This window comes from Fringilla coelebs (genome assembly GCF_963513975.1).
Source record: "Fringilla coelebs genome assembly, chromosome: 8".
In the NCBI taxonomy this organism is placed as follows: Eukaryota; Metazoa; Chordata; class Aves; order Passeriformes; family Fringillidae; genus Fringilla; species Fringilla coelebs.
In genome coordinates, this window is record NC_140066.1 from 16519792 (window position 1) to 16533711 (window position 13920).

At 39.7% G+C, this 13920-nt stretch overlaps 1 protein-coding gene across 3 annotated transcripts in view; it reads right to left on the minus strand.

Annotated features, from left to right (window-relative positions):
• ZSWIM8 (zinc finger SWIM-type containing 8) overlaps positions 1–13920 on the minus strand; it is a 75889-nt gene that overhangs the window by 38472 nt on the left and 23497 nt on the right. For all 3 annotated transcript variants that reach the window (XM_084209949.1, XM_084209950.1, XM_084209948.1), the window contains exons 4-11: positions 11404–11576; positions 9599–9706; positions 6688–6769; positions 5962–6082; positions 5414–5615; positions 4342–4517; positions 956–1964; positions 30–161 (exon numbers count right to left, since the gene is read on the minus strand). In XM_084209949.1, the coding sequence (XP_084066075.1) occupies positions 30–161; positions 956–1964; positions 4342–4517; positions 5414–5615; positions 5962–6082; positions 6688–6769; positions 9599–9706; positions 11404–11576 (2003 nt within the window). The remainder of the gene's footprint in view (positions 1–29; positions 162–955; positions 1965–4341; positions 4518–5413; positions 5616–5961; positions 6083–6687; positions 6770–9598; positions 9707–11403; positions 11577–13920) is intronic.

The window sequence follows — 13920 nt, forward strand, 5'->3', positions numbered from 1 at the left end:
ACTACTGATGGTTGCTGCCATCTCTCTACCTTAGTTGGTGGCTGCTCCACTTTGAGATCTGGAGGGTTGGCCAGTAGGTCCCTGGCAAGCTCTACAGTCAAGCGGCAAGCCTCGTTACTGTACCCGTGTGCATACAGTGCCTCTGCACAGGCAAACAGGATCTGCAAGAAGGAACAGATGGTCATGTTCAAACCACACTACCCCAGCCTGGAGTTAGTCTGCTTGGACCACTTGTCACAAAGACTGCAAGCACAATTCACTACTAACTTCAGCAGCAGGTATTCTCAAAGTCCTCCTTGCCTAATCCTTCATCACCATTCCTTGAAGCACTTCCCTAAAAAGTCTTTTCTTACATGATTAAATCCCATCCTCTCTCTGAGTGCTATGAGATCAGAGAATAGCTCAAAAAATACTAAACTTCAAATTACCACTGTTTCCATACATTGCCATTTGGCTGCTTGGTTACATAGGTGCAATCTCTAAACACATTTTGTGGTTATTACAGGAATAAAGACACAGTTTATTTAGACTGCTTCTCCTTTCCAAAGAACTTCTGCTTAAATGGTTGGATTTAAATTTTTCTTTCTGACCATGTCTCAGTCTCATTTTCAATTTCAGATAATTTCTGCCTTTTCCAAGGGTGAGACTAGGTGAAAAGCACACACTGTTTTGTCTACATTTGTAAATCCTGGAGCGTGAGATGGGACTAACTAAAACTGGGACACACTTGCAGTTAGCACAGAAACAAGGAATCAGCTTGTGGGAAGCAGACATATGCTACTACTGCATTAAGCTTTTAGATACCTTATGACACAGTTGGTTATCACAACATTGTAATTAAGCACTTGATTTAACAACATCCTAGGTTAAGTGTGACAGCTATGAGGGTGGTGAGACCATGATTTACACAACATAGGAAACTGCAAAACAGCATTTTGAACTAGATTCAACTCACCTCCATCCGATTCTCCTGTTCCAGAGGCTTTATACCAGCAAATATATCCTGCTCTTCTTCAATTCCCCCTTCAGCTTTGTCATCATCTTCCTTGGCTACCTCTTGTGGATTCAGATAATACACCTGGTAATCATCTTCCTCTTCTCCATCATCCCCTCCCCCTGCCGCACCATTTTCTCCCACTTCTTCAGGCTTCAGACTCACACCACCAGAGTTCTCATCTGCAGAAGGCAGGTCATCATCGCCACTACCCATCTCCCCCACAGGATCCTTGGGGGGTTTCTTGGCCATGGAACTGCTCCTGAGAGTAGGCTCAGGTCCCTCAGAGAAGTACACCCCACCATCCTCCTCAAAGGCATCCCTGTAGCTCCTGCTCAGTGGACTTTCTGTAAAACTGAAGGTATTGCTGGCTTCTGCCCCCAGTGCTAAGCTGCTGTCATCCAGGCTCATCTCTGCCAAGTCTGGCTCCAGAGAGCTGTCCTCACTGCTCATACGGCGTTTCCCACTATGTTTACTGGTCAAGCCTTTGCTCACTGGCAACTTTGCTTTGCTCACTGCAGTCTTATAGACAGCTTTATCCCCTTCTGCTGAGAGCCGCCTCAGAACCCTCTGTGGCGTTTCAGAGACAACTTTCCGCTTCCCAGTGAGCTCTTTTGGCCGGACCGCTGGCTCCTGGGGAGAGGGCCGCAGCCTGTCCCCGGGCTGCAGACACGGTCCCCCAGGCTCCTGGCCGTGGCTCCTGCCAGCCTCACAGGCACTTTCTGCACACTGCAACCGGCAGCTCCTCTGTTGGATGGCCTTTACCCAACAGAATGAGTTCTTCTTGTCAGTGCTGCTATACGTAATCCCAGGAATGGGATAAGCTTCCTCCCAACTGAAGTAACAGGCTTCTACAGCTGGCTTGAAACCTTGGAAGAGCTTCTCTAGTGATTTCTTGTGCTGACCCCTCTTAACATTATCTATGACTTTCAGCTGCCACTGTCTGAGTTGTGAGCAAAGATCCCTGCGCCTAAGAGAAGAAAGGGAACAGATTAGGAAGCAGACACAAAAATCACCTGCAACAAACTACTACTTAACCCACATTACACTTCCTTCCTTTGGCAGAAACATCATCTGCTGAATTAAGTTAATGCTAAATACTGACAGCACTAATAAGAAGACAGGTTGAAAAAAGCACAGATATATTAACAACTGAGTTGTAGACAGGTTCATGATGCAGAAACAAAACACGAACATCACCAACATGAAAGCACAATACAAACTGGGAGGTTTAAAATAAAACACTGCCCTTTTTGCTTATCTGCCCTAAATAAGGTGTTAGTGATTTGAGTGAGATGAGTCTCAGAGTCTCAGTTCCATGGGGAACTGCCTTGGAGACACTCATAAAACAGTTTGCAGCAGCTGTGAAACAGCCCTGTGAATAACTCCAGTTAAGACATTCACAAGTACAACCTAAATAGCCTACCCTGGGAAGCACAATGACAGACAGGACCACCTAATCTCCCTCCCAGGCATCTACCTCTTTACCCTAATGTGCCTATATAGAGCCCAACAATTTAATTTAAGCTTTAGCAGGCTGTCCTCAGGAGAACAAACTGTTGCAAACCATACGGACAGCAATAATTGATGTTCAAGTAACTTTGAAGAAGCAGCAAGCTGGCAGGACTACATAGACTCATGTTACACAGTTAGTCCCATGCCCCCATATTACTATGGGAAGAACAAAACAGTTCTGCATTTTCCAGCTCCAAATCTCACATAGAGCCTACCCACTTGAGCAAAATAGTCTAAATGGTGATCTAATTCAAGAGAAAAAGACATGTCTAGAAATTTCACCAGGTGTCTCAATCAACTGCCATTCTGTTCCTGCCACACATTTCTGATGTATAATCCCAACACTTAAATCCTATCAGATTTCCTAATAAAAGTAAAAGGACAAGAAAACAAAATAAAAATTGAGGTGACCCAATTTAGGTGCAAAGGTTATTGGGACAAAAGGGACTAAATGAAATGGACTACTTATATTTGTCCACTCAAGAAATTATTTAACCAGGAAACATACTGGTTAAGAACATGATTTTCAGAAGGAAAAAGGAGCAGGAACTACTTGGGAAGGGTAACATAAGGATGAGACTCTGTGAAGTCTCCTTGTGATTCCCTGTAAGGATTGGGAAGCACACGAAGAGGGTCCTTGGAGACTATTCAAAGACCAAGAGAATAGGTAATCAAGCAGGAGCATTTCAATTATCCATTAGCTCTAGTAGGAGATCTAAGCAAATCTGAACTGCATCAAATAACTCAAAGTGAATATAGACAGCACAACTTCATACGTTATTAAAATACTTTATGCTTCATATGTTATTAATTCTTCATGCTTCATACGTTGTTTAAATACTTTATGTTTTTTCTGTGTAATTTGATTGATGTTTGTTTCTTTTAAGCTTCATTCCCAGTTTCCTACAGTTTTTGTCTTCAACTCCTATACTTAGCTACTTCATATTATAAACTGTACAAGACAGAAACTGCATCCATTTTAATGTCCCTGATATGCCTTTCATAGGGCATTTTATTAATGTTACACAATTCAGAGAAAGCAAATCCTGTTAACACGTAATTGTTCTGAAATTACCCTCCTGTTTTCATTTGTTCCGAGAAACTTCTGAGAATTTATAGCACATTAAACTAATCCAATACATTTTATACACCACACTTTGTAGACAAGATGTACAAAACAATTACTATGTCAACCACAGTATCTCAACAGGAGCTCTCAGTACCTCCTCTGCTATTCCACTGGTGCTAAATAAAGATGGTGCTAAATAAAAATGGCAGCGACTTACCAGAGCACAATATGGTTTAGAAATCTGCAGAAGCCACACAATTTTTTCTCAGACAATTGAAAACACTGACTGAAAATCATACATTGGTGACACTGTTTACAAATACACTGCAGAGAACAACTCCCTAAGAGCACAGAAAGTAAGAACTGATGCATCTCGAAATACACAATAGTGAATGACTGGCTAAACAGAATTCCATTAAACTGCTGAACGGTTAAATATAGAAACCTTTAAAATTAATTGGTAGCTGGTGCTATCACTCAAAGAAATGTTCTCCACTGGAACACTAAAATGCAGAATTACACCCATATGTAAGAAAGGAAAACAAATTAGTCACACTACTTGATGTTGGTAAAAGTAAGCAGCAATAGCAATTGAAGTAATTACAGTGCTTTGAATGTAACATCGCACATGGTCCAGAAGGACTAATGGTTGAACAGGTATTGAGTTAACGATAAAACACAAGAAATCTACAGGATTAAACTCTTTAGTGTGGTTGAGTATCACAGAAATTAAAGAGAGACAGGAACTGATTCGGGAGCTCACCTCTGTGGACTAATAGTTGGGTCGAGGACAGCCAGCCTCCAAAGAACCACCATCTCATCACACATGCTTGCACAAGCATGAGCAGCTACTTCTGACTGGCCATTGCTGCGTCCTGTGTGCCCACTGGCACTGCTGTGTGACGCGGATGTTCGCACACTGTACCACCAGCCAGTTATCTGCAGAAGAAAAGGTTCAGTGAAGCTGTGTTCTGGCCAACATCTCATCCCCTGCTCTCACTTTATCTCATAATCCCATGGAAATGGGATCTGTAGTTAATATCAGGTTTTCATTTGATTTCAAAATAATTATAACCACTAAGGCAGTATTGGCTTGTGAGAACTAAGTGCCTCAAAATTTCTCTGGTTAGAAGGCACATGCCCAAAGAACAAAACACTCACAGGACATTTGCTTCCTAGAGGTCTTCACACTTGGAGAGAAAAAGTAAATATGATAAATGGAGCATTTCCTTTCCCTTGCTTAAAGTTGAGGTATGGGATGGAGCAATAAGGAAACTTACACCACAATTTATATTACAGACTGAGGTCAAAGTCCTGAGCCATCAAAAAAAAGCAGCTTTTTCTAATATTATTTTAACAAAATAAAGTACTGTTTCAATCCACCAAAAGATATCTTCTGTGAAGATAACAAAAGAATCTGAGATTCTTTTACACAATATATATATTATAAATATAAATTTATATATTTAGTTTTTATCAACATGACAGCTCATACATGACGTGCTTTGTTTAAAAAAAAACAGAAACAGAACTGTAAAATAAATCACTTTGATTGTGAAAAAATCAAATCAAATATGCTGAACAAAAGAACTCAGACTCTACATATTCATGGCAGAAGAACTGAGGCATTTTGGGAATACAGTGTTACCAGGATATCACTAAATCAGAACAAGAGCAAACTGTAACATCCTTTCAGTGTGGAGAAGCACCTGCCTACAACACACATAGGCCATTAAAATCATTTTATTCAACCATGGGTTGTATAGACACAAAGCACCAGTTACTGGCTCTGCCTGGTTCCCCAAAACATCCCTGCACTCCAAGTAAAGAAATACCTGCTCATAGTTGAGACACTGGTCAGTCAGAATCTCCAGCAAAGGAGCTGCATTGCTATCCCGCCTCTTAAACATCTCCCGCACAATGGACAGCAAGTTCCAGATTCCTTCAGGTTCTCTTCCTCGCAGGGGACGTAGCAGACAAGCCCACTCAGCAGCAGCTGGTGGCTCAGTGGAAGACAGATACATTGAATTCACATCACTGTATATAAAGCAGAAGAATAAGGAGAAAAAATTACATCAAGCACGGTCATACAAAACTCTGAATATAATCTACATCCAGAAATATATTTGCCCTTCAATGGCACAAACAGGAGTAACCTAAAAGACAGAATGCATAATGAGCTAAAGAACACCACACAAGCAAAGTATTGTACAAATACAGTCTGCTCTACTGAAATAACACTGCAGAAGTTACACAAAAATACAATCCAGAAGAGTGTCCGTGAAACTCAGCATCCTTCAGGCCAAAGCATACAAGCTATATGAGAAATGAATTTACAGATCACATGAATATCACATTTTCCCTTCAGTGGGAAACAGCTTACCTGAAAACAACAGGAGTAGGTCCACAGAATTTATGAAGGGTTTTCTTTATGTTGTCACTGAGAGTAGATTCATCTAAGTACCAGGTGCTTTGATCTGATGCAGAAGGTCCAGCAGTGGGATCTTACAAATGAAAAACACATTTACAATCTGCAAGCTTCAAAGATACCCAACCACAGAGTACACAGGCAGTGCAACCCAAGTTATTTCACTCATTGCTGAACACCCTCTCCAGAATTATCTTTAAATGTTACCATAACATTACCTTCAACATTAACAACATTAAATTAGCAGATTCTTCTTGATCAGAAGGGTAATGCAGCACTAAAATAGGAATGCTCTAACATCTCTGGTAACCAACACTTATGTAAGCTACCCCAAATTCCAGCTAACCCAGTCTAGTGATGTAAACAGTCCAGTTTTAAGCAGGAACTTGGGAGACGTCCCCTCCAATCGACATTCCCAGGAGTCTATACTTAATACCAAATTTTAAAAAACCCACTTGGTTAGAAAGTGCATTGCCTGATGCTCCCTTCCTCTGGAAGCGCTCTCAGATGCCTCTTGTTGTGCCATATATACATGTAGGTGCCAATACTCATCCCTTTTCCTCTATTTCCATTTGTAATCCAAGCTACTGGGTAACAAATCAGTTCAGAAACCTGAAGCAATGGAATAATTCTCTTCCTATCTGTGATACAGATTGCTGAAATGAGAAGTATTAAAATTACCTGGGGCTCCACACACTGTATTGATGGCAGTAGACTGGGAAGATAATAACTCGTCCAGCAAGCGCTGAGCTGTTGGAAGAATCTGAAAACATGATGCAAACTTTCAATATACACAGTATTTCTTATCCTGCTACACAAAGCCAAAGATCATGACTGAAACACTCTGGCAATTTCAAGAGTATTGAATACAGAGCTACGTTTTCAGAAAGGACGACAGAGGGTGCTAAAGATCACACAACAGCCACCAGCTGTGACACCTCTCTCACAGGCCATGAAAGGCTCACTTTCTGCAGTCACACCCTAAGTAAACAAAAGCATCACAATTTATTAACTAGTCTCTCATTTCTTGAGGAATAGGAGTCTACAGAAAGTAGATACTGCAACTAATTTTGAGAGTTAGGGAAGCCACTGCTTCCCTTCCGACTGCAAGGTCGCCATTTTCCTGCACTTCAAAAGATCTTTATTTCTTGTTCCTAAATATTTGTCTAAAACCCAAGCAAATGGGAGCAGGGGAGCAAACTATAAAATACATGTACACATAATTTTTGAGGGAGACTTTAGCTTATTTACCATCCAGTTAACAAAGGGATTCAGTAGTAGATTAATGCAATTTCAGCACTAAACTAATCATAACTTCTGGACCAGCTCAGAGCATAAGCAGAGAAGGTTCACACTGACTGTAAAATCCTACATAGATACACCCTTAAAATGCTATTTTTGAAAGAGAAATGCACAGTAGAAAGAGTTTTTTTCCCCCCCATACTAAGTCTGCTAAGTCTGAAAGTGCAGATCCATTTAGCCTTTAGTATGTATGCACAGAACGCGCAAATTGTTAATCCATATAATTAAGATTAAAATGACTTGCAACAGAATGTCTGATATCCCCCACCTCTCTCCATACCACAGCTGAGGTAAAAGATCACTCTTACTGTAAAGAAAGGCACATTCAGTACACCTCTATTTGCAAATACTACAGATACGTCTCAAACAGATGGAAGAAAAAAATGCTCCATAAGGATATTCTGCATTTCAATCACATAAAGAAACAAATTCAGCATTAAGCTATTTTGTACTGTTTTCCCACTATTTTAAGAAAACGCACAAGCCTTGGCAGTGTTGTGCCTTAAGGCTGAAGTACCAGGGACCTGCAGTTACTCTCCTTCAGTCTTTTTTGCTAAGATATTCATGCTTAATTGGAATAGGAATACTGGCTTCATAAGGGGAAATAGCTCTTGGGCGAAGAACCAAGAAATGAATTTCAGCTGCTTTTCCATGATTTTCCTAGATACAGAAAACACTTTCTACAGAGATTCTGAAAAGCATCTAGCTGCATTCCTATATACACATGAAAGTAATTCATCATTATAATACGGTATCACGTCATTCACAAACTGGAAATAAGGATAAAATAAAATCATGTGTACAGCCTGCTCTAATTCTATGTCGTGTTGTCAAAATATGGGGTCCCAAGGCATTAGAGTATCTATCTCCACTCAGAAATCCTGAAGACCAGGAATAAGACTGTTGAAAGAATTTGGGGCACACCTTGCCTTTTTAAAGGAATTACACAACATAGGTTAAGACATATCTCCCAATAAACCCCAAATTTTTCTGTTGGGCAGTGTTCATCAGATTATCTGGCAAAATTGTAATAATTAATTAATCCAGATGTCCCTGATGCACAGCTGGTACCAAAGTGTGACCAAAGGAGAAATAAACCCTGCAGAAAGGAGCAGACAGACACAGAATATCTGAAAGCAAACATGCCAACTCACATGCCATTCAGAAACAACCACGACCACTACTAGCCTTTCAAAACCCTCCCCTATTAAGCACCAGACTGTACCATAAAGCTTAGTCTGAGGAGAGAAAAAAAGCTTTGCCTGTTACATAATGTAGCAAGAAGCACACACTACTGGCACTCATCGCTCAGCAACAAAAAAGCAGTATTTTTTTATCACTTTCATATTACACAATTCCTCTATTTCCTCTCATAAGAAGATTAGTATTTCTGTAGGAAATTTATAGGATATTTTAGCTAAAGAATATCACAGTGTCCTAAGCACAGCACCATGAGATGAATTTTAGGCACACACGTCCAGTAATCTAACTCCTACTTAAGAGGAGTGTGTTACAAATGCACTGCTGAAATGTGACAGTTACCCATGCAGGCCAGTTTTTCTCAATCTCCTTTAGCTGAACCAGCATTAAAAAGTTGCCAAACCCTTGTAATTTTAAAGCAGCCATTTCACAATCACTTGGGTATTCTTGTCTATTTTGTGCAAACATCTTAGGCAGATGATACAAATGACCTGACCCTGAACAAAACAGATATTCAAGGAATGAGAGAGCAGATTTAGCCTTTGACTAAAAAAATGTCATGTCTATTATGATTCTGAATGATTCTTATGAATGATTCTGAATGAATCTGAATGATTCTTATGAATTACCAAGAAGCTACACTGGGGGAAGTCAAAAGGTTACCAGTTAGGTGCATTAGAAAGTACCCACTTAAGGCACATAAAATACATTATCTAGGTAGTTCTCTCCACTTAGCTAACCAAACACACAAAAAAGAAAAGCTGATTTGGGCTGGCCAAAGTTTTCAACAATCATGAACTGATTTACTGTGTTTGATCTTTCACAAGCTTAGCAGATATTCATGCTGATATGAATAGCAACCACTCTTCTTTCTCCTTTTAAGACACTTCTAATCTTTCACTTGGCAATAGACAATTGTCGAATAATAGAATAGCAAAACTGAAAAGAGCAAGAACTGAATGCCTTCCCAGCAGCTCAAAACTGAATAGCATAACTGGTTATTTTGCAACAAAAGACATCACGTAAATTGACCCAGAATAAAGATAAGTGCATTTAACAAGTTGTCAGTCAGATGATGGTCCCCACTTACCTGTTGTGGAAGTTCACTGATTAGGTACTGAGCAAATTTTTGCAACTGGTCTCTTTGTAGCCGAGACAAAGACTCAGAAACAGGTGCTCGTAAGCACACTGCAGATGCCTGAAGAAAGAAAAGGAGACACAAACTACCATTAATGAAGCTGTGTCCACCAAATTGATGAAGTGTCACAACACTTGCTATGCTGATGCATACCATGCTTGGTCTTGATGGCCAATTTTTTTTTCTCTGAAATTATGTAGTGTGTTGTAGATAAGATGCAAATAAGCTGCCTAGGCTTTTAAAAAACTGGTTTTATGGGTTTTTCCAAGGAAACTGATGTAACAGCTGTGCTTAAGATCTGTTGTTGCTAGCAATTGCACAAATATGGGCAGAGACTTCACAAACAAACCTCTAAAATAGGACATTATCCTTTAAGCTTCTGGCAAACGAACCAGCTCTGTGGGGGACTGTTTCACAGAATCACCACCATCTCATTTATCTCTTTAGAGTTTCTTAATTCAGTCTAAAAATCTCCTTCCATATCTTAGAACAAATTAGATTATTAAAAAACCTCACCACTAGCTTCTTAACCTTTTTCACTTTACATAACAAAAATGTCCCACTTAAAATTTAACCCCTACACAGTCAAGAGCAGTTTGATAATAAAGACACTCGTGATACTGTCTTGTCTACACAGAGCAATATACCTTCGCTTGTAACTTGCTAGTGTCAGAAGTCAGTTTATACAAACACAAAAATACTTTCGCTGTCACTTTTCAGGTGGACAAAGGATTGGAGGCAAAAGAATGATTTTTATCTTACACAGGGTCCAAACTTTGATTGTAAATAATATAAACGACAATTTGGTTTTCAGCCTCATTCTCCATATCCACCTTTTAAAACTCAAACTGAAAATTCAAAGCAAAACCCTTTTTTTTGCCAGCTGTCCAGTCCTAAATACAGAAAGTATACCAATATTCTGATTATTTCACAAGAGCATAAACTTAAGCCAATTACACTTGTCCATTGTGAAACACTAACAAGCTTCAGCAGGTTATTAGAACTTATTAAAGAATCTAGAATTGATCATAAGCATGTTAGCTGTAAAATGCTCTGTGACAGCAGAAAATCTTCTGTTCTTACCATAATCAAAACTTAATCCTTTGTGCTTCTCAGCTTCCCAAATTCAACTGTATGCAAGACCAAACTGTCAACTGGTTGTATATCATGTTGATTCTACACATTTTCAGCTGAAGTTGGTTAGGATATAAAATGTCTACTTTTTGCTCTATGAAAGGCCACATTAAAAAAAAGCAGTCAAATAAAAACATAAACCTGCTTGAAATCTTCAAGTCAAAATGACAGTTAACTCAGTAAGTGTTAAAATGAACTTGTGAACATAAAGGCCAACAGTGATCAAAATTACTTTCCTTCTGCACGCTGATCAAACAACATAAAGAGTGAGCTTTCAAATCCTGTACTTCCAAAGACTTTTAATAAAAGAAACTACTCATGACTTTCCACTTTTTTCAGAGATGAAGAAATAATGAGTGATTTTGGCATTTAAATGAGAAATAGGAAAAGGCCAAAAAGCACTAGGTATCTACCCTTAGAAATCTGCACATTGCCAAAGACAGTCTGCAGTTTAGGGCCTCAGACAATTCAGCCTGCAGACCCCAACTGCGAGCAGACATTTCAACAATCTGTAACCAAAAGGAGCGTCAAGAACCATTTCCCTAAAGAGAATGTGTGGTGCATAGAACTGTACTGAGGAGCGACTCGGAGAAGGCGAGAGCAGAGCTGTGCTGGATGCCTACATTGTGGATGCGGAAGAGGCAAAGCGCCACGACGTGCGCGCACCACTTGGCCCCGGCGCCGCAGGTGCAGCTGCACGACGTGATCCGGCACCGGTCAAACATCACCGCCACGTTGTACGCGCCCTTGGGGGGCACCATCTGGGGGGGCACCACAGTGGCACTCAGATGGAAACCTGTGGAAATTCACAAGTCCAAAGTTACTCTTCAGGTATTTGGGGAAAAGGCTCAGTCAGCACAGAAATACAGGTATATGCTATTTAAACACTGAAACAACGTGTCTGGCAACAACATCCATGTAAGGATGGATGTGCATCTAGAGTCTCCAGTACTTCTTTCTTCCCAACCAACAATGACTAAACATTAGCAGAGAAGAATAACGTGTTGTAAGAGACTCCAGCGTACCAGCTTTTAATACATTAATTACTTTCTCTTATTATTTAACAGAGAAAAGCAGAACTGGATTAAGTCATCCCTGAAAATGGTCAGGTTTTGTTTACAGGGTCAAAGCTAGACTATACATACACATTTTAGGCATAACTCCTGTGCTAACTCTGGCAGCACTGCAGAACGGGCTGGGTGACTTGTTTGGAATTACTTCCAAGTCAATCAATTTTCACAATTTCACAGTCAACTAAAGAAGGCAGCACTTAACCTGAACACCTACTTGTACTTTGTGGCTTCAGAAACTACCCATTTGTCATCGATTATGCACCTCCTTGCAATTTTGCTAATAACCCTTTTTTACAAATCATGACCTCAGAGAAAAACCAAAATCTCTTGCTTAGACTACAACAATGGAAAAGAGAAATTTTAGAAATAACACTTGAATCTAGCCCCATTAATTAGTGACCATAAACAAATAAATTATGATAAAGGACTTCAAGAAGGCTTAGCTTCATTTAAACTCACGAAGAGTGCTTATGAGTCGTACTTGTAATGCAGCTTCCTCTGGAGATATTGGTCATCCAGAGGGACACGTATGATGAGGACAAGGCCAGCAGGAGCATGGATCCTCTACCTGTCTTTTAGGAGACTATCAGCAGTTAGTAATCCTCTATCAGCCTCAGACCCTTTCTGCTAATCTGGAATTCAGTTTCATGAAGCACAGAAAGCATTGGGGCATCAAAGGCATAATCAAACTTCAGTCCAACAGTCTACCTTAAGTGGAAAAACATGGCTTGGGACAGACAAAAGCTTTTCCATCATGAGGACAAAAAAGTAGATTATAAATCCACACTACTAAGTTTTTATCATGATATCGTGAAATCATAAAAATGAGGGTGTTCAGGAGTGCACATGACCTACTAAATTTATTCCATTTAAAATAATGTGCATCATATCCTCCTCAAAATATAATCCCCATACCAATACAAATTTGCTCTTGCCTTGCTTAACCTTTCTATTTTTCCTGTTCACCATAATTCAAATCCTCTCCCTGATGTGAGTGATTATTTTGATTAGTACACATAATGCCACCCAAATTCTTCAGCCATTTTAGCAACTGGAACAGAATCAAAACAAAAGAAGGCATTCACACAAAATTACTGCACTGCTTATTACCAGATACAGTTCTAATTTATGTTCCACATTTGGTTAATACAACCCAAACAGTTCAGCTAGTCCTTCTGTTATACTAGAAACAACTCAGAGTAATGCTCTGACTTTCACATAAGCAAATTAAGCATTTCACCAGTCAGAATTGCAGTAATTCTGTTACACTGCAACAAAAGAAATACGCAAAAGGTGTTAGAGAAGACTGGATTCCAACTCCAAGCCCCTTCCATGACGTTCTTCTTTGTATACTAAGACAGTTAAATGATAATGCAATGAGAGAAGAACTCTTACAAAACAAGACAAAATTTAAGGAGTTTAACATGACATATCACAAGCTTCAAATCAATGTGTAGCTTGACAAACATGCCTGACACTTACAATGCTAATTCAAGCAGTACTGCCCAGTTAATTCTTTTGCAACAACAAACCTGCTGTACTTAACAATCATTTGTGGGATGGCACAGGAAAACATATGAAGAAAGCAATCTGGATTATAAGTAATGGTTTCTTCTACCAGGAAAAAATAAAAGAATCACAGAATCTTTGAGGTTGGAAAAAACCCTTAGGATCATCTGCCTAAGCATTAACGTGGCACTGCCTCATTCACCACTAAATCATGTCCCCAAGTTCCACACCAACTCATTGCAACACGGCTTTCTTTATCACTCTTGTGATGCAGGGGCAGTTCTGATGCCCCTACAACAGTAACAGAAAACACACTTCTTTGCTTAGAATTCAGGAACTTTTGAAAAAAAAAAAGGGGGGGGGGGGGGAACAAGAGCTGAACAAAAGCTTTTACACAGAAGGCATTTTTGGACAGTTGCTTGTTTTAAACCAAGATAGGAGATCCTCTAAAAAGTGGAGATGCTATTGAAGGAGAAGCCAAGTTAGAATCCAAACTGAACCTGCTGCTGCCTTCCTCAGCTGTTAAAAAGAAACTAAGACAATGATAAAAAAGAAGTC